This window comes from Pelodiscus sinensis, chromosome 9, assembly GCF_052426305.1.
Source record: "Pelodiscus sinensis isolate ZL-2025 chromosome 9, ASM5242630v1, whole genome shotgun sequence".
Classification (NCBI taxonomy): Eukaryota; Metazoa; Chordata; order Testudines; family Trionychidae; genus Pelodiscus; species Pelodiscus sinensis.
In genome coordinates, this window is record NC_143060.1 from 56,560,503 (window position 1) to 56,581,228 (window position 20,726).

At 44.5% G+C, this 20,726-nt stretch overlaps 1 protein-coding gene across 2 annotated transcripts in view; it reads right to left on the minus strand.

Annotated features, from left to right (window-relative positions):
- PLA2G4A (phospholipase A2 group IVA) overlaps positions 1 to 20,726 on the minus strand; it is a 119,360-nt gene that overhangs the window by 64,232 nt on the left and 34,402 nt on the right. For both annotated transcript variants that reach the window (XM_006110860.5, XM_006110859.5), the window contains 2 exons: positions 17,967 to 18,048; positions 2,536 to 2,684 (listed from right to left, as the gene is read on the minus strand). In XM_006110860.5, coding sequence (XP_006110922.3) covers positions 2,536 to 2,684; positions 17,967 to 17,970 — 153 coding nt within the window. In that variant the 5' untranslated portion in view covers positions 17,971 to 18,048. The remainder of the gene's footprint in view (positions 1 to 2,535; positions 2,685 to 17,966; positions 18,049 to 20,726) is intronic.

Genomic DNA, 20,726 nt, shown 5'->3' on the forward strand with positions numbered 1-20,726 from the left:
AGTTTCTTCACACCAGCGAGATCTCTTATTGTATTCCTCGTTATAGTGAGATTAACTAAAATGATCGTGTGGCTCCCAGACAACAGGTTATGCTGATTGTCAAACTTGAAGTCATGGAGAATGGGCATAGGACACATTGGCCTCTTTATAATTTACTTTCTCTTCGCAACAAGGAAGTTGGAGAGATATCATGAAATAGCATCAGATGGGTGTAACACAATTTCCAGTATCTGCAGGAAAGGGATGGACCTAAATTCTGTTTTTCTTCTTCCTTGCTATTTCTACAAATACTTTCCAGTGAATGAAAGTGACTAACTCCATTCTTTGTGCTGATATCTATCTGGTATTTTTGTGACTACTACCGGAGACAAGGAGTTAGAACTTTCAGTTCTATTCTCAGATTTCAAGATTGTGTGTCCTGGGCAAGTCACTTAGGATACCTCTTCACTGTGTATGTATCTCAGGTGATAGGCACTCGGTTTGAGCAGCTGGATTGTCTTAGCCCAAGGGTGAGCATCCACACATAAGTTACTACAGCCTCTCACTGAGGCTGCCCACAGAGGACTTCAGAGGGCAGTATAAGCAGGTAAGCCAGTCTATGACCCTTTCCCAGCAAATAAGAGAGAACTTGTCTGTCCTTCGGCACACATAAGGAGAAACTGTAGAAATTCACTGAAGACTATCACTGGTTTAGCCCAACAGCTCTCAAACTTTTCAGACTACTTTCAGGAGTCTAATTTGTGTTGCCCAAATGTTAGCTCACTTAAAGAGTACAGGTCGAACCTTTCTAGTCCGGCACTCTCTTGTCCAGCAACATCCATGATCCGGTATGATTTTAGTTACCAGGGTGTCCACTTCTTATGGGTGTTGTCAAGTTTCCCACAGTCCCATAAAGTTTGTTTACAGCCATCAATGTTCTGTGCTGTTATTTAGCTCTAATTTACCCCTAAATGTCTTCTAGGAGCCCAGTAAGCAGTGAAGTGTAGGTAATGCTACTAGACAATACTGACCTCCCATGTTCAGCATCGGTCGGGTCCCGAGGGAGCCCGATTAGAGAGGTTTTTTGTAAGCAACCTGCATTTGCTTACAAAAATCAGACAAAAATACAAAAGTGTCACAGCATGTTTTTACTGAAAAACTGCTTATTTTCTTACTTTTACCATATACTTATAAAATAAATTAACCAGAATGTAAATATTGTATTTACATTTCAGCATACAGTATACAGAGCAGTACAAACAGGTCATTGTCTGTATGAAATTGTAGTTTATACTGACTTCACTAATGCTTTTATGAACCTTTTGTAAAACTTGGCAAATATCTAGGGGTATGTCTACACTACCCCGCTAGTTCGAACTAGCGGGGTAATGTAGGCATACCGCACTTGCAAATGAAGCCCGGGATTTGAATTTCCCGGGCTTCATTTGCATAAGCGGGGCGCCGCCATTTTTAAAACCCCGCTCGTTCGAACCCCATGCAGCGCGGCTACACGGGGCACGAACTAGGTAGTTCGAACTAGGCTTCCTAGTTCGAACTACTGTTACTCCTCATTCCACGAGGAGTAACGGTAGTTTGAACTAGGAAGCCTAGTTCGAACTACCTAGTTCGTGCCCCATGTAGCCGCACTGCATGGGGTTCGAACGAGCGGGGTTTTAAAAATGGCGGCGCCCCGCTTGTGCAAATGAAGCCCGGGAAATTCAAATCCCGGGCTTCATTTGCAAGTGCGGTATGCCTACATTACCCTCCTAGGTCGAACTAGGAGGGTAGTGTAGACATACCCTAGATGAGCTGATGTATCGCCTGGGAGAGCTCTGTGTACTGCCAGAAATACACAAACCCCTAGTTGAGAACCACTAGTTTAGTGGTTTAGTTTAGTTTGTTCTCTCTGCACAGTGGACAGGTTACAAATAAGAGCCAGGCTGAACTCTCAAATGAAAACATACTCTTAAATTCCAGATAGATTTAAAGGATTAGCCTAACTCTGACTTTTGAACACACCATGTTCTAATGCTTAGTTAATTAGGCATCAGTGGTGACATGGATTAGGTACCAGCACAGAGGAGTGACAGGTTCCTAATGCTCCTTGTGGGAGTTAGACTTAGGGTTCAAGCATACAGAAGTAAGCAGAGCTACTCTTCCAGTTACTCCTCCTTCTAGCTGGCAAGGAGAAATAGGGAATGTGCAGAGACTTTATTATACCCTCATCTACTCACAGGCCAAAAACGCCGAGCCTATGAAGGAGGAGAAAATAAAAGTTTACTAGTGCTATAAAGAACAGTAAATTACTACTCTCAGTAGCAAACAGGTAAGAAATTGTGACTCAGAAGTGTGCCAGTGTCACAATACCACTTAAAGCTGTCCAGTTTTTGCACCCACTCCTTGCTCAGAGCTGTGTAAAAAAGGCAAAACGTTAATGTTTAGAAAACTCTGAAATGCTCAGCTGACAGACGCTATGTAAGTGCAAAGTGTGGATATTTCAACCCTCCAGACACTGCTCAACTTCCACTTCCAGCTGTACTTCAGTGCATGATTTACCTCCAGAACGTTTTCCTGGTTGGGGTCCAAAATAAACTCAAAGGTCTCATTCCACACAGGGTTCACATTGTTATTGAAGTGTTTTGTTCTCTTTCTGCAGTCCGGGGCGGAGGGAATGAACAGCTCTACATATGGATCTGGCGTGTCAACTGCAGAGGAGCAAACAGAGGGTGACAGTTAGAATTTGTGTTTGGACAGCGTTAACCAAAACAAATTTAGGAAAGGACGAGTGTATGGCAGGTCATCTCATTACATACAGCAGTAAATGAAAAGCGCATATCCTGATCTTCCCCCCAGAAAGATCAAAGTAGCGATACCACTGATGTTAGGCCTTGCCTGAGAGTCAAGCACTGCGAGTAAGGATACATATTTAATGAAAATGGGCTACAATGTGGTTGCAGTTATTTAAAGAAGCATCCCCTGAACTCCACCGTTCCCCAAGCACTAAAACAGCAGCACCTGGTATCACAATAGCAGCAAGGACACCAAATGAAATGGTCCTCATTTACAAATTCAAGAAATCTATTTTGGATTCTGTTTTTTACCCTCTCTCACAAGAGACTCCTAACAATTTTGCAGGACTTGAAATACAATAATGAGCCATTTATGTACTCTCTTGTAATGATATCCATCTGGGCGCACTCCTGGGTGAAGCCAATGAAATCAAGGGTGGCGCTCAGGTCTACCCTTATGAATATCACTTTAGGACTGGGGCATTATTTACATATTCCATATAAATTGTGACTGCAAACAGGAATAGCTTACATTCTAACTACTTCATCCATATCCAGTGCAGAATAGGCACTCTGAGAAGTCTTAATTAAGGTTCTTTGATTATTACCATTTTATTACTAAAAACAAATACTATGCTATAAGCAGCCTTGCTAAATTCTACTTACCCATCCACTCAACCAAAGCAATTTTTTCCTCCACAGAAGTAAATAACCTGTTTTTACACTTCTTCATCCTCACCACCCTGATAGGAAGGGTGTATAGGTAAATTTTGAGAGTGAGCTAAAACTGCCATAACAATTTGCAAAGCTGCATTATACATGTGCCAACAAAATTTTTTTAAAGACACTGACGTGGCATTTTACTTAATTTTTAAAACTAAAACAGCACTTTGGTGGTAGACATTTTCTTATATCAGCTTTAAAGGAGAATGTCAGATATGCTGTGTTCACTTATCTTGTATAACTGATGTGTACAATAGATAATGGGCTATCGTAAGTACAAATATTATTGGTAGAAAGGTTGTACCAGTGGTTGATCAATATTTTTTAATTTAGTTCAACCTATTCAATCTGTTTTGTCTTCATACGGACAGTAGTTGATTCCATTTCTTATAACTTTAGTCTTGACAACCAAACTTTTACTGTAAATATTTGGTTTTGCAGGAATAGTCCTCTGATCCTGAAAAGGGACTTGCTAGTCTAGACCTTTATGTTCAGTCCCTTTGATTTCAGTGGGAATCTGGATTTGGACTGGTACATCCCCCTGCAAGATCAGGGTAACATTACAGAAGTATATGTGCATGCTGGTACAAGGGACTTTCTCCATATCTTCTTGACTTATCAGAAGTTAGACTCATTTGGTCTCAGGCCACAAAATGGATACACATCTTCAGAGGATCAAGCGTTTAGAAGTTGTTTTTTGTTTTTGCCCAGCAGCCTATTTCATGCAGCCAAATATGTGCAGTCATCTCAAATGACCATTTTCTCAAGGATCTCTCTTGGCCAAAAAGACACCACACTGTCAAATACATGTATTTTCATCAGTGTACACTGTTTCAGCAATGCCAAAACCTGTTGGATAGACATGTGGATTTCAACAATGCTTTTGCAGGAAGGTTTCTGAGGTCCAGGACTTTCTTCTCACTTATGACCAGAGAAAGAGATCTGAATTGAAAGCTTGATCTTTCGAGCAGAAAAATGGACATTTCACCATATCTGCACAGTCTTGATTTTGTTCCAGTGTGGAAAGAAAACAAATTTTAAAACCTCTGAGGGTGTCACAGAACAGAATATTTGTCCTACAGCCACCCCTAATGGAGGCCCAAGCCAAACTACAACTCAGGCACTCAAAGGCAATTTTGTTTAAATTTTTTTAACTTGTGAACAGATATTACTGTCAGAATTTTCATTGCATATACCAGAACTTTATATTTCTTGGGGAAGGAGAGTTTAGTGTGGAGGGAGGGGGGAGGGGCGGGGCAGTCTTTTTGGGGTATGTCTACACTGCCATGTATATCCAGGATTAGTAGATTCTGTGTTTGTCAACCTACTTGAACTTATAGCAAAACAACTTAAAGTGGGGAATTTTTTTCCCCCACTAACTTCCATTTGCTCAAAATGGTTCTTGTTTTGTTTTGTTTGTTTTTTTGTGCACTCAAGTGACTGTTCTATGATCACTCAGAGAGTTGCTATTTGGTCAGTGCAAGATCTCTTGCTTCGGAAGCCGGCTGTTCTTCTCTGAGCTGTCTATCAATTTCTTCAGACATTACTGGACCATTAATACACATATCAGTAAAAATGGGCAAGCTAAGTGAATGGCAGGATTTTCCATTTCTCCTTAGGCCAGACAAAAATACTCCCTCTGAGATACATCTTTATTCCCCAATAGAAACAAGTTAGCACTGCCCCTCTGACATAGTTAGCTACTGCCTCCTGACATGGTTAGTTATCACCCATCACCTTATACATGTTGATTCATTCAAAATATCTCTATTACATATGGTCATTCTGACCTTATCTTTTAGGAGGGGTCAGTGTGTTCCTTTTATCCTTGGGGACTGTTTCTATATATTCTTGATTTAGTTGTATTCTTGATATTGAGATGTTTTGGTACTACTTGTTATTGGGCTGTGTTTGTGTGACTGCTCTGCACTTAGCACTTCTAAGTGTGTATTTCTGCAATATCAGCTGTGCTCTTGACGGATTTTGTAACCACATCTGCCTCATATAGGCCTCTGTTACAAGGGCTCATGTCTAAGGCTCTCTATCTACTTCACTGCCATATCCCAGACTTCTGAATGCCCTCCCAAAAATGTGGCAACTATAGCCCTTTGTTCATGGTGGACTGTGAGAAAACTTGACTTTTGTCCAAAAATTCGGCGTGAGGGGTTACTTTCGGAAGACTCCATGGATGTATGCAGTGGGGATGTATCCACACTACAATGCAATAGGGCTTGAACCCTGTATTTGAACTCAAGCTCAAGTCCTGCCCCCCATCAGTCTACAGGTAAATCATGCTAACTAGGATCCAGAATCACAGACCTCAAAGTGGAGTAGAATCCATGTCTGAATCAAGCCAGCCAAATTCCTATTTATGCCAATTTTTAAAAAATGATTAATACAACTATTGGTCAACTTTCTGCATTTTAGCTCCTTGGATGAAAAGAAAATTTGCTTTAATGCAATGCAGACCTCTGGAAACTAAAATGCTGGATTCTGGATAGCCCTGGAAGGGTCTTCTACACAGCAGCTTGGTTTTGAATTTTTGCCAGGAGGTCTGCAGCACAAGCTAGGTCTTTCTCTTTCATTTCAGTTTTTATTAACTTGATTTTGCTCAACTCTAATTTTTGCTTATAATTGATACTCATTTTCATTCATGTTTTTTTAAGCTCACACTGCAAATAGATTTGTTTCTGTTGTCAAATTTTTGAAGTAAATCAAACCCACAAAACAGCACACTTCCATACATATGCCATGTTTATCTTGCCTGTCCAACTGACTTCAAGCCAGTCTCTGAAGCAGAAACAAATGCATTTTTATATAAACTTAAAAGCAGTTACTGTATGAATGACTGGGGGGAAGGGGATATTTAACTAGCTCAAAATCTCAATAGCAAACAAAACTGTGTAACAAAAATACTTCAGGTCAAGAGTTAATCAACTGTCCTTTCGAGTTTTAAATTTTATAACTAAGAAAATGAAAATCTGTTCCTTCAAGAATTTCTTCCATGGATGGAGATTAAAAATACAGAGAGCTTTCATGTGTTGATTAAGAGGAAGTTACTTACACCATGCAATAACTATGGTTTTTCAAGATGAGTGGCCCCATTCGTGTCCCACTATAGATGCATGTGCCTTCCGGTGCTTCTGATCAGAGATCTTTAGCAGCAGAATCTATTCAGCCACGAGTTCTCCACTTCTCACGCACTGCCTTGAGGTTAATGAGCGCTTTGCAAGGGAACTGCTCTGTTCTCTTTGAAATAGAGGGAAGGACAACGACAGGTCATGGGTTCATGGGGCCATCATCTCAAAGAACCATTGTTACCATGAAAGGTAACTTCCCCTTTTCTTTCAGAATTGTCCCTCTGGATTCTCCACTGTAGGAGACTCCGAGCAATAATCCCAGTGGGGAGTTGGAGCTCTGGAGTCACATCTGTTATTGCCAATAATACTGCAGAGCCAAAACTATTATTGGAATGAGAGTCTCCAGTGATGACATAGTGGTCTGTGAGGGTACGTACATACACCCAGGTGACTGCTCCACAGATTTCAGAGATAGGGATATTCTTGAGGCAAGTGACAGAAAAGGAATGGACCTCAGAATGTGTGCAAATTCCAAGTAGAGGTTTTATACTGTGAATATGAAAAAAAGGGCTTAATATACTTTGAGACCCATTTGGAGAGCCTCTGGGCTGATACTATTGTATGAAAGAGCTTAGATGGTTCCCTAGAACTTTGTCCTGTCCAAGAAGCAGGCCAGGGCCTTCCTAAAGACTAGTAAGTTCTATGTGGTCTCTGCTCTCATGATGAGGCTTCAGATAAAAGATTGGAAGGGGATTTGGTTGTTTCGTGAGAAAAGAGGTGCCCACTTTAGGAATATGCTTTGGGTGTAGCCAGATAGTTATCTTGTGAAAGAATACTGTAAAGCAGGGTGCACTACAAGGTCTATTTTCTTCACCAAGGCAATGACTGCCAGAAATGCTGTCTTCAATGACAGGTGTGCAAGCACACAAGATCTAGTCAGGCTCTTTAAAAGTAGATTTAGATCCCACATTGGAGTAGGGTGTTTGAGTTGGGGAAAGAGGTTCATTATGCCCTTAGGGACTCTCTTTGTAGTTGGGTGTGTATGTGCTGATGGAAAGTCGATATGGCCAGCAGGTGTACCTTGAGCAAACTAAGGGATAGCCCTGTCTGCTTATGAGCCAATACGTAACCTCACACCACTGAAAGTATGGCTCTGGATCTTTGAGTGTGTGGAGGGATGCTTTGGTCTTCTCAGCAAACAACTTAGAACCTTCAAATAGGAGGACCTCAGCAGTTGTTTGCACCTCCTTTGGGAAGCCCAGCAGATGCAACCATGAAGCTCACCATATCGTGACCACTACTAAGATGAACCAGGACACTGTACCAGCTACATCAAGTGCTGCCTGAAGTGCTATTTTAGCCACTAACTGTCCTGCATTGATAATTGCTCAAAACTGTTCCTGGGTTTTGGGATCCCGAAATGGGAGGATCCAAGAACCCAGGTCCCAGCTTGAGCCTGAAGGTCTATATTGTCCATTGTATGGCCCTGCAGTCAGAAATCCTTGAGCTAACATAGGCCGGCCATGGGTGATTTCCTTGGCTGGAAGCAGTTTCAATCTGTGCTTTTCTGTACTGACTGGACTAGTTAAAAGTTATGGCTCTCTGAACACACCACACCTAAGTTCCACTAAGCTGCATGCCTGGGTGACCACCCAGCAAGCTACAAGTGCAGTGCATGCCAGGTGCCTCCTCTTCCCCCACTGCCTTGCTACTCCTGTCCTCTGCCTTGGACTTGCTCTTGAAAGCCTCCTGCTTGCAATGCACAGTATGGGGGGTGTCACTGATGTCAGGGTAACCCCGTCCCAGTTCTCCTGTACCCCATCTCCACACAGCTTGGGGAATGACAGGACAGGACTGGGACAGAGGTAACTTGCCGGTGGCTGCTCTGAGTGCAGATCTGCAGAAAATGGCAACGTACAGCAGCAATTCACAGGAACGAAGAGAAAGAATAGCACTGCGGTTTTTAATAAGGCTCCAACATTTGGGCTGCATTTTCCCATCATCCGACATTCTGCACTTTAATTAAAACAATCCCTGTGTTTCTTTCTTTTTCCACTGTGTACACACACACACACACACACACACACACACACACACACACACACACTTACTTTAGACCAGCAGTCTGAGTCCAGCTTAGCCGCTATAAGGAGTGCCTGAGTTTCTTGGCTCTTATGGCAAAGATGTTCATTTGCAGAGCCACATGTTATTATATGAAAACAAAACTTTAGATTCAAGATTTGTTTTGATGCAAGTCTATTACCTTTCCATTTTATTTTAATTAAAAAGCTACTGAGCCTGTGCCTGTGCATTTCAGAATGTCAGCTCCACCATCAAAAGCCCTGCCAGCATTTGGTGAACAGTGAGGGTATGTCTACACTACAAAGTTAATTCGAACTAGTGGAGCGCTTAGTTCCAACTAAGTAAACCTTATTCCACGAGGACTAAGCCTAGTTCGAACTTACTAGTTCGAATTAAGGGTTGTGTAGCCCCTTAATTCGAACTAGTGGGAGGCTAGCCCTCCCCAGCTTGCCCTGGTGGCCACTCTGGCCAACACCAGGGAAACTCTATTGCCCCCCTCCCGGCCCCGGACCCCTTAACGGGGCACGGGCTGGCTACGATGCCCGTGCCAGGTGCAAGCCTGCCAGCAGCCAGCCAGCAGACCCTGCACCTGGCATGGCTCGAGCCAGCCACCCGATGCCCCCCAGCCCTCCCCCTCTTCCCAGGACCAGGCTGGCGGCTCCCGGGAGCTTGCCCAGCACCGCAAGAGGCGGGAACCCGCCTGGTCCAGTGCAGACATCGTGGACCTCGTCCACGACCTCCGCACTAGGCACAGAAAAGCAGCTGTCTAGGGCAGGAGAGCTGCCAGCCTGGCCACCCAGGAGCAGGTTTGCATGAAAATCAAGGTGATCCACTGAGACCCCCGACCCTGAGCCCTGAGCTTACAATGGCCGTACTGGGTCAGACCAAAGGTCCATCTAGCCCAGTAGCCTGTCTGCCGACAGCGGCCAACACTAGGAACCCTGGAGGGGATGGACCAAAGACAGTGACCAAGCCATTTGTCTCATGCCATCCATCTCCAACCTTCCACAAACTTCGGGCAGGGACACCACTCCTACCCCCTGGCTAATACCACTCCATGGACCCAACCTCCATGAATTGATCTCACTTCTCTTTAAACTCTGTTCTAGTTCTAGCCTTCACAGCCTCCTGCAGCAAGGAGTTCCACAGGTTGACTATTTGCTTTGTGAAGAAGAACTTTCTGTTATTAGTTTGAAGCCTGCTACCCATTCCTTTCCTTTGGTGTCCTCTAGTCCTTCTATTATGGGAACTAATGAAGAACTTTTCTGTATGCACCCTCTCCATCCCACTCGTGCTTTTATAGACCTCTGTCATATCCCCCCTCAGTCTCCTCTTTTCTAAGCTGAAAATTCCGTCTCTTTAGCCTCTCTTCATATGGGACCTGTTCCAAACCCCTCATCATTGTAGTTGCCCTCCCCTCTCCCACTCTCTCTCTTCCCCTCTCCCACCTCCTTTTCCCAGTCTCCCCGAGTTTTGTTCAATAAAGAGAGATTCTATTTTTGAACACAATTGTCCTTTATTTTGTACATCCGGAAGGGGGGCTAGGGAGGGGTAAGTGGAAAGAGGTGAGGGAGGAATGGGGTACGAGCCCTCGATGGGGAGGACTGGACTGGCTCTGTGGGCTTCTGGGGGTGGAACCTCTCCTGCAGCCCCCCGATTGACCCCTCTCCCCGGATGGCAGCCTGCGGCAAGTGCAGCCCGGTCTGATGGCCGAGTGCTGTGATGTGCCCAGTGTGGGTACTCCGGGCAATCCAAGCCAGGACTGCTTTGCAAGCGGGGCACCCCTGAGAACTGTCTGTCCGGGGTGGGGGTCGGGTCCCTTTAAGAACAGCCCTCGGCTAGCCTGAGACAGCAGCTCCACGCTCTAAGTCCTACTCTGATGCCCTGCCAGCACTGCTTCCAGCCATCCTTAACCTCTGTTCAGGGTCCACTCAATGTGGACATGCTAGTTTGAATTAGCAAAACACTAATTCGAACTAGTTTTTAGGTCTAGCTGCGCTAATTCGAATTAGCTTAGTTCGAATGAACTAATTCGAACTAAGTTAGTTCGAATTAGCACTGTAGTGTAGACATACCCTGACAGACTAAATGTCTCTGTGAACATATGTGCATAGTAGGGATGTGAAGGACCAGTCAAGTATCCGATACCAGTTAGGGATGTGAACAACCAGTTGACTATCTGATACACAAATGCTTACCAAACAGTCGCCAGAATAGTCACTTCCCTCCCCACTTGATTCCTCTATCACATGGAAGCAGCAAGGGAGCAGAGAAGAGGGGGGGTACTTCAAAGCGGCAGCACCTCACGGAGCCTAGGGTCAGACCCCAGGTTCCGTGTCGTGCTGGTGCTTTGAAATGCCACGTGGAGCCTGGAATCAGCTGGGGACTCCTCAGGCAACCCTGGGCTCCATGCGGCGCTGCCGCTTCGAATGCTGCAGGGAACCCAGCGTCAGGCTCCTCATGGCATTTCAAAGCGGCAGCGCTGCACAGAGCCCAGGGCAGGCAGGGAGTCCCCAGCTGACCCCAGGCTTCGGCGCTTTCACCTTTGAAGTGCAGCAAAAGCCCTAAGGCTTAAGTGCATCGACTATTCAATTAGTCAAGTATCCAATACTTAACATCCCTAGTGCACAGCAGTTTTAGCATTAATGACTGGTCAATGTACACTTATTTTTACATCTTGCACTGGACATCTTCAAGGCCAAATGCCACTCTGGTGAAGCTCGTCCAACAGTTATATCTCTAACCAACTGGGCTTGAACCTTTCAGCCACATTCATGGATCCAGTCAACTGCATGCTACAGAATTGAAGCTATGAGAGTATGGATGGCACAATTCCATATCTGAGCAGAATGTCACAGATCAGACCTGATGGTTGCATCACTCACCTACATGCGACAGGCCCTAAGGCACTTTTGGGTTGTACAATACCGAGATGAATGGACTTCCTATCTGTCTGTAAAATAACTCAGCAAAGACTCAATTAATACTTTGCAGTTTTGTAGTACCTTTGTTAGTACAAACGAACATTCTCTCACCACAAGACTCCTGTAAGGTAAGCATAACTGGATTTCCAATTTATATGTAAATTCTAAAAAAATGAACTAAGGAAAGCTTAAGTGACTTGCTTTAGGCATCACATCAGATCTATTAAGGACCAAGGGAGTTCAACACCACTGCACATCAGACACCAATAAGAAGTAATTGAATTAGCTAGCTGTCAGATGTTGATTGAACGGATACATCGTTCTGGGGGCTGCCATCTCAGCTTTCATTAAAAAAAACTTAAGTCTCTAGTTCTTAAGAAAAAAAAAGCTACAAATGTGAACATAGAGTGAAATGATATAATGCTGTCTGCTTGAATATGCAGATAATTTGAAACAAATCTCAAACCTCTAAACGTTTTCCAGTTCATCTCAATAGACTGCTAACGCTGAGGTTGAATGATGCTACCCCTCAATATTAAAGATTTCACTGCTGAGGAATGCACAAAAAGGATGGGGTAAACAGATTATGAAAATATCTTGATCAACTCAGAATCCTGATGTGGTAAACAACAACCACAACAACAAAAAACCCACCTTTTGTTTTATCTTTTTAACTCAGACAACCTCCCTGGACTGTAAACACCTAGGGTACTCAGAGACATGCAAAGTGGAACCAGATAGTAGCTAAGTTTAGGGTCAAGTCAATTGTGTCAGATAGTGGCCCCTATGAAAATACCACACAATTAAAGTGTCATACTTGAATTTTTTCTGTACTAACTCATCTGTCAATGTGGTTAGTGCAGGCATTCAGGCCAAGTTTTATTCTGATTGGTGAAGGCTTACTCATACAAATAATTTCATAAAGGTTAATGGGACTACTCATACGAGTAAACACTCAGTATCTGAATAAGTGTCACACTGTCTAGCCCAAAGTAAAGAGACTTTGCCTAGCTTTGGGACCAATTCTCTCAATACACATATTAGCCAGGTCAGTTAGAGTTGTCAGCCCTCTGTCTACAGGATACTTTTGCCACAGTGTTGTTGCTTTTTGCCAATACACTTCCCACAATTATTTCTCCTGGCAGACATGTTCCTGTGGGTTAATGGAGTTTTTCACGTCAGAAAGAAACCAGCAGCCAGAAGGATAATGTAGCATACATCCTATTTGCAGAAGCTCCTCTCTGACCAGAATTGCTCTCTCTTCTGACAAATATGACATGCTGCAAACCAGTTATGGAGATACACAAAAGGCTTCAACTTGAGTGAAAAATCAAGTTTTTGCCATTTTTTTCCTCTCTGTCTTTATGTAAAGGCAGAGAATTGTAATTTTGGCATCAAAACAAGTTTGTCAAAGGAAATGTCATTTTTTTCTGAATGATTTTCATACTCTTTTGAGTAACCACAGTTTTAACTTCCCAGCTATTCTTACAAGTGATGGACCAAGAAAGTAGTAATCAGAACTAGATCCTGACCAGGGATAGGTTGGCATTTGGATTTATAACCAACTCATGAATAGGTTTGGAGATTCCTAACTGAAAGGAATTGCCAGAACTGAAATCTTATGAGTTGCTCTCAATCATAATATTCATTAATTAAATTACAGTGTTGCATTTTGAATGCTAAATGAATGAAAAACATATTTAAAAAAAATGATGGCTAAACATGGTTCCTCTCCTTCTACCATGTAAAAACGTGGAAAGGGAAGGTCATAATGGAAAAGAACCATACATTGTAGACTCTCCTTTTGTATGAAAGCCAGAAGAGGTTGCAAACCATGTGGCCTAAAGAAAGACTAGTGATGAAAATATTAAAAGTGTATCCAAGCACTTCAGATGTTGAAGTGGGCATGGAGGTTGCCCCTACACATGTCTTTAGTCTCTCCAGCAGTTTGGCTCCAAGTGCACTCAGAGTTCGGCTGTGCACACTGGTTGCAACCGGACTTCCACTCCCTACTGTTCTGCATGAAGAACTGTGTTGCCAAATGGCAAGGTGGACACTTGGAATAGCCCAGCCATTGACACACGGAAAAGGAACAGAGGCAGCCAGATTTCCTCTTCCACACCTCTTTTCTGAATGTTTTCTCCTTGCCATACCACAGGTACAGCCCTAAGGGCTTATGTATTGCTACATGTCAATTATGGGATGCAGTGATGTAAAAGGCCAATATCCTTCTAGAGTCTATTGTGTATGGCATATGTAAGCATAGGCGTGTGCAGCACATTTCATTAGAGTGTGTACCCAGGTATTTTTTTTTTTTTAAAGGTGAACATTTATTGAATATTCAATCATAAAGAACATTTTTATTCATCAAACAAACTAAAGAAACTAAAACTTAACTAAACTTATTTTTTTTTAAATTACCAACTAAATTTTACTTAAAAAATACAAATTTAAGTATGGGATATTGTACTTCTTAGTTTGTTTTTTACATGTGCAATTCGGCGCTTATTGCATAATACAGCAATCCATACTTTAAAACTTAATCGCATGATACACTCTTTTAATTAAAACACATAGCCATTTTTTTGGAGACATTATAGGGTTACCAGGTAGTCTTAAAAAAAATACCGGACATACTTCATGGGAGGGGGGGGGGGGTGATAGGGACCGGCTGGAAGGGGAGCGAGGCTGGCCGGGAGGAAGGGGGAGGGTGCCGGGAAGCAGAGCTGGCGGTGGGGGGAAGGGGTTGGGGGCTGGCCGGGGAGATGAGGGGGGGCAGTCAATGGGAAGCAGAGCTGGTCGGTGGGGGGGGGGGGGGGAAGGAGTCGAGAGGAGTGGGGCTGACCAGGGGAGATCAGGTGGAAGCGGGGGGCAGCCAGCAGGAGCGGGGCTGGCCTGGGGGGCTCAGGAGGAGGAGGGGAGAACTGGCCACCGGAAGCAGTGATGGCGGGGGAATGCAACGGGGCTGGCTGGGGAAGATCAAGAGGAGGAACCAGCCAGCGGGAGGTAGTGCTGGCAGCGGGGGTTGGGTACAGCGGGGCTGGCCGGGGGAGATCAGGAGAGGAGGGGAGAACTGGCCACCGGAAGCAGGGCTGGCAGCGGGTGCAGCGGGGCTGGCCAGGGAAGATCGGGAGGAGAAGTGGGGCAGAACCAACCAACCAGCCGGCCAGGAGGAGCATATCAGCCGGTGGGGAGCGGGACTGACCCGGGCAGTCCAGATCCCAGGGCACTCCCGCCCTCTCTCCCCCCCGCTCCCCCCCGGTCCAGGCGAAGCGCGAGTCAGTCTGGCTGCGGCTCCACCACGCACTTGACCAGCGCACAGGAGCACGGACCGGGCTGCCCCTCCTCCTCACACACAAGCAGGGCTCCCAGCACCGATCACACCCGGTCTCCCAGCCACTCCCCCCGCCAGGCTTCTGGATGCCCAGTCAGAAAACCAGAAAATACCGGACAGTGCACATGTCCGGTATTTTCTGGATTTATTTTAACCGGACAGAGCCCAAAAAACGGGACTATCCGGTAGAAAACCAGACACCTGGCAACCCTAAGACATTAGGGTGTGCACACACCCTGTACACATGCCAGTGTATGTAAGCATGGGAGGTAATTGTCCCATTCTACTTGGCACTGGTGAGGCATCAACTGGAGTCCTCTGAGCACCACACTTTAGCAGAGAGGTGGACAAATTGGAGAGCATCCAGAGAAGAGCAACAAAAATGATAACAGGTTTAGAAAAAAAACCTGGGCATTTTTGAGAAAAGAAGACTGAGCAGAGGCCTGATAGCAATCTTCAGATATGTGAAGGGCTGTTCTAAAGAGGAGAGTGATCCTAAGTTCCCTGAAGGTGGGGCAAGAAGTAATGACCTTCATCTGCAGCCAGGCACATTTAGTTTAAATAGTAGGAAAAGCTTGCTAACTATAATAGAGTTACCATATTTGAACTTTCAAAAAAGAGGACACCCCTGAGAGGGAGTGTATCTGTATCTACCAACTCAGATTATAAGACATTAGTTTTTATATAAAACACATTAATACAAGGTGAGTTGGTAGAAACTGGTACAGCTACACTCCTTCTCGGGGATGTCCTCTTTTTTGAAAGTTCAAATATGGTAACTCTAAACTATAAGAAAAAATAAACCAGAAATGGTGGTAGACATTTACTCTCTACATCCTTTCAGTTACAGTGATCTTGGGTGTCACTGGGGATAACAGTGCAAAGAACACTGACAGGAAGACCCCAAGTACAGAGGGACTGCCACGGTTCCACTGCACAAGGAGGTAGGCTGCAAAGCTCCTGTGTAATTGGAGTTTACTGGAGCAGAGACAGCAACTTTGATCAAAACCCCCTGCGGAAGAGCAGCCCAGGAGTAGTCATCCCTGTAACCTGAAGGCTGCAGTAAAATCCAAGCACTGACCCTGCTGTGATCTTCAGGGGGCAGCAAGTGAAGGGAGGGAGCGAGGTGATAACAGCACAGTCATAGCCAAAGAAACAAGAACGAGAGACGCTGACACCCTTCTTTGGAATAAGCAGATACCGTATATACTTGATCATAAGCACACTCATTCTTAAGCTGACACGCCAAAGTTTTCAAAATAATTGTAAAAATCAGTGTCCTGTTCATAAGCTGACTCTATATCGGAGATTTGCAAACCTCCTTCCCAGCTGTCAACACAGCCACTGACATGTTGGGATGTTTTGTTTACCTGAAGCATCTGCAGGCACAGAGCCCCGCAGGTCCCATTGGCTGCTGTTCATTGTTTCCAGCCAATAGGAGCAGAGGGAAGCAGCACGAGCCAAGGAACCTGCTGGCTGCCACTTCCCATCACTCCTGTTGACCCGGAACAGAGAACAGCAGCCAAAGAGAGCTGAGGGGCTCCATGCCTGCAAACACTCCAGGTACATAAAACATCCCAGCACACCAGCATTTTGTCCTGATGGGCTGGGAATTGAAGTTTGCCGACCCCACCCAAACTAAAAAAATTGGCCAACCCCCGCTCTTTACTGCATTGTTTTGTACTAAAAACATTCAGCTTATGATCGACTACATATGGTATTTTCTGAAAACTGCTGATGTTTTTCATGGGTCATCCTTCCTAGTGGCTTCCTGTTCTGCAAACGCGTCTGTAGAAACACAGAGTAAGTGGCAATAATGTTGAGACCACAGATAACTCTACACAGCGCAAGTTGCTTCATTGCTCTGTGCTGAATCAGCAGGGCTTTGAGTTTCTCTTTTAAGTTTTTCACCAAACCACAACTTTCGGAAGGCACGGCAGCCTCCAATTTCCTTACACTGAGAACTCATTTCTGACTTGGCTTGACTTATTCTAGGTGCTGCTGGCACCATACAACTCATTCATTCATTTTTCTCTTTTTTTTTTTTCTTTTTTTTTTAAATCAATTGTTGGGGAAGAGCAAAAAGTGCCATGTGAACGGATATGAGTGAACAATGACAAGGCAAATGTTTAAACAGATGCTCCTTGGCATAAGCAAAACTAGAGAGAAAGCACAAATGCCACTACTAATACATAAGCTTAGAATGCCCCCGCATTGTGAGAAGAAACAGCTAATCCAGTGGTCACCAAGCAGTCGATCGGGATCTACTGGTAGATCTTGGAGCCTCCGACAGGTGATCCTGACTGGTTTGACCAAGTGGTTATCAAGTACCAGCACTTCAGCTGCCCCTTCCTCCCACCACTGCTCTTCTTCTTGGACCTGATCCCTCCCCAGGTGCCTCCTGCTTGCTGTGCAAGGAATGGGAGGGAAAGAAGGGGCGCTGACGTCAAGGTGCCCTCTCTCCCATCCTGTATCCTATCTCCACAGAGAAGAAGGGGGCACAATTGGATTTGGGATGGAGTTTGCTGGCTGCTTTTTGGGAGTGATGCAGGGCCAGGACAGAGGCAAGCTTGTCTTAGCCCGACTGCACCACCACCAGGAGCCACTTGAGGCAAGCAGTGACCAGCTGGTGCCCACATCCTGAACTCTTACCCCAGTCATGAACCCCCTCCTGTACCCCAAGCTCCTGCCTCGAGCACCCCTGCATCCAAACATCCTCCCAGAGCCTGCATCTAGAACTCCCTCTGGCACTCCAACTGCCCCAAGCCCCTCTCACACTCCAAATCCCTTCACCCAAGACCAGAGCCTGCACTCCAACCCTCTGCCCTAGCCTGGTGAAAGTGAGAGAGGACGGGGGAGGGAGAGAGGATGGAGTGAGCAGGGGTGGGGCCTCAGAGAAGGGGCACAAAGGTGACAGGGCAAGGATATTTGGTTTGAAGTACATCTTGGATTTCACTTAAATTCAAAAAGTGAGCTCATGCTTAAAAAGGTTGGAGACCACTGAGCTAATCAGGTGAGAAATGGAACATTGATGAATCAATAAAGCAATACTCACGCATATCCCCAAAAGCCCCTTTTGTAACATTTGTGGCTTTCAATACCGTCACAGTTAATTTGTGTGAATACTGGTGTTCCACCTAGAAATCAAAAGCATGTAGTTAAACAGGGTATAAAACTCCAAAAACAGAATGAAGTTATTAAAATAGCTTTCATTTGTCCAAGGAGCAGCAAAAAGAAGAGTCCTCTATTCAAAATGTAAACGAACTTGCATACAGGAAAGAACATCTTAAAGCTGATCTCAGGGCTGGCCCACAATGTTTTGGCACCTGAGGAGGGGAGATCAAATGACACCCTCATATGCACATATGCACCAGCAGCAGAAACAATTTTCTACACTCTGGGTCCTACTGGCGCCTCCCCACAATCTGGCACCTGAGGCGGCCACCTCAGTTCACCTCATGGTAAGGCCAGTCCTGGCTGATCTGCACTTTTTAATTTCTTGTAGCTTTACTGAAAGTGAATACAATGCATTACATACCCTGATGTCCCTTCAGCCACTCCTACACAACATGTTTTTCCCTCACAAACTTATTTTAATTTCCATGAATAACATGCTTCCTCTTCAAGATGGTACCTGCTATGAGGCATTTAGTTACTCACTCACAACTTACCAAGAAATGAAAAGCTATTTTGCAAGATGTTTTATTTGAGTTTGTGTTTAACTCCCTTTTAATAATAAAAATGACAGAATTATAGTTAATGTTGCTGAATATATATGTATACAGTACATATACTGTATGTGTACTGTTGTACATAGAAAGTGTATATGTCCACTATGTATCAAAATTCAGAGCAAAAGAGACCCTATAGAGTAGCGGCAAAGAGTGAATTACAAAAGTTCACTAATTCAGTTATGCTCGTAGAAGTTAGAATCTCGTGCAATCTCAAAACATCCCAATTTCTATCATTTCAAGAGAAATCTCTCTCGTGGCATTTCAGCATTCCCAATGCCACAGTGTTGAATGGAGCCAGGAAGTCTAGAAACATGAAAAAAGAAGGGAAAGTGACAGTCTTAATTGAACTTCGCTGAACCTCAGAATAGTTCTCAGGTCTATTCTTACTTCATTCACTAGACCTGTTATACTGTGGCACTGGAAATCCGTTCTGTATTATTATGAGCACTGTCACTGTGTATGACAATGTCCAGGCTGATGTAAATAATGTATAGCCCATAGGCATATTGCATGAGCGAGGTGACAAAGCACATGCCTGGGAGAGGGGAGACCTGAGTTCTGTTCCTGGCTCTGTGACTGACGCCTGTGTGACCTCACATAAATCACTTTCATTATTCCTGTTTTACAGATGGAAAGCTAAGTCATGGACATACGTGACACACACACCCTTGTGAGGTACATTGAGCACTATGGATGAACCACAGTACATACTGCCTTAGAGGGACAGCTGTGATAATCTATATCTGCAAAAAAACCAATGAGGAGTCCTGTGGCACCCTAACGACTAATAGATTTGAGCATAAGCTTTCATGGGCAAAACCCACGTCCTCAGACGCCTCTAATAAATAAATCCGTTAGTCTTTACTTTTTTATGTTTGTACACACTGCATAATTATTTACATTTATATGATGGTAGTGTTTGAAGACCACAACAAGGTTGGGCCCCTTTCTGCTAGGGACTGTACAAACATATGATAAACAAAAATCCTTGTGTAACCCACGTACCTAAGAAGGAGCTATCTCTTTAAGAGACCTGAGGGGGGAGGTAGAAGTGAGTAGTGCAGAGTGGGCAATAATTTTAGATGGGGGGCACTTCACTAAGTTTTGAAGTGGCCCCAAGCTGCCCTGGAAGGGGAGGGACTAGGACACTTGTGTGCTCCTTCTCCCACAGAGCCTGACTGGCCTGAGGGCGGGGATACACATGAAGTCTTTGCCTCTGCCCCTCCCACAAAAGAACTGCAGCTGTTCTAAACAGCTGGCGGTTCCCTCCAGGCACCTTCTGCAGGGCAAGAGGAGACTTTGCAAGTTCAAATCTTACTTTTGGTTTTCTTTTTATAAAATGGTTCTGTTATGCTGTAAAAATTAGATTGTTTCCTCAACGTAAGATTTTATGAAATTATTTAATTATATTTGTTTCTTTAGTTTTGTTTGGTACTTGAATGAAGAGAGGCTGACACTACAATTCTTGCTGAAACTCCTTAGACTGAACTCTGGGCTGCCAGTTACTTTGTATGGGAGTTGAGGAGTTTTCTTTATTTTAGACACTGGAGAAAAGAGCCTATTTTAGGGGCAGACCGCGACTGCATTTCAGCCTGACCTCCCAAATCCTTCCCCCCAGGTTTCCCTGGTTACTCCCTGACCCTCCTTTTTTCTTTCCCCTCTCCCCTCCACCGGCCTTCTGTCTGGTATTTTTTTTTAAACCATCTGGTTACCCTAGTGGAGAGCCAGGCGGTTGCCCAGGGCCGCCAATTGGTTAGGAGCAGCTCTGCTGGAGAACGGGCAGTGAAGTCTAGCTCAGCCAAAGATTACACTTGTGAACACTATTGTTAATTCTCTATGTTGATTTTTCTAGGTAGTGACTTCAGTCTGCAAAGCTGACTAGTGAATAACCAGATAACTGTGATGAAACAGGTAGAACAGACAAAAGCTCAGTAGCTGATCTCAATTCATGCTCCTCCCAGTACTACAAAGCTTTATACAATGTCTTACCAGACAAGACAAAATGAGGAAGCATTCGGAGTGACTCCAAGGGTATATCCTCACTAGACAGATAGCTCAGGATATCACCACCCAAATTTCAG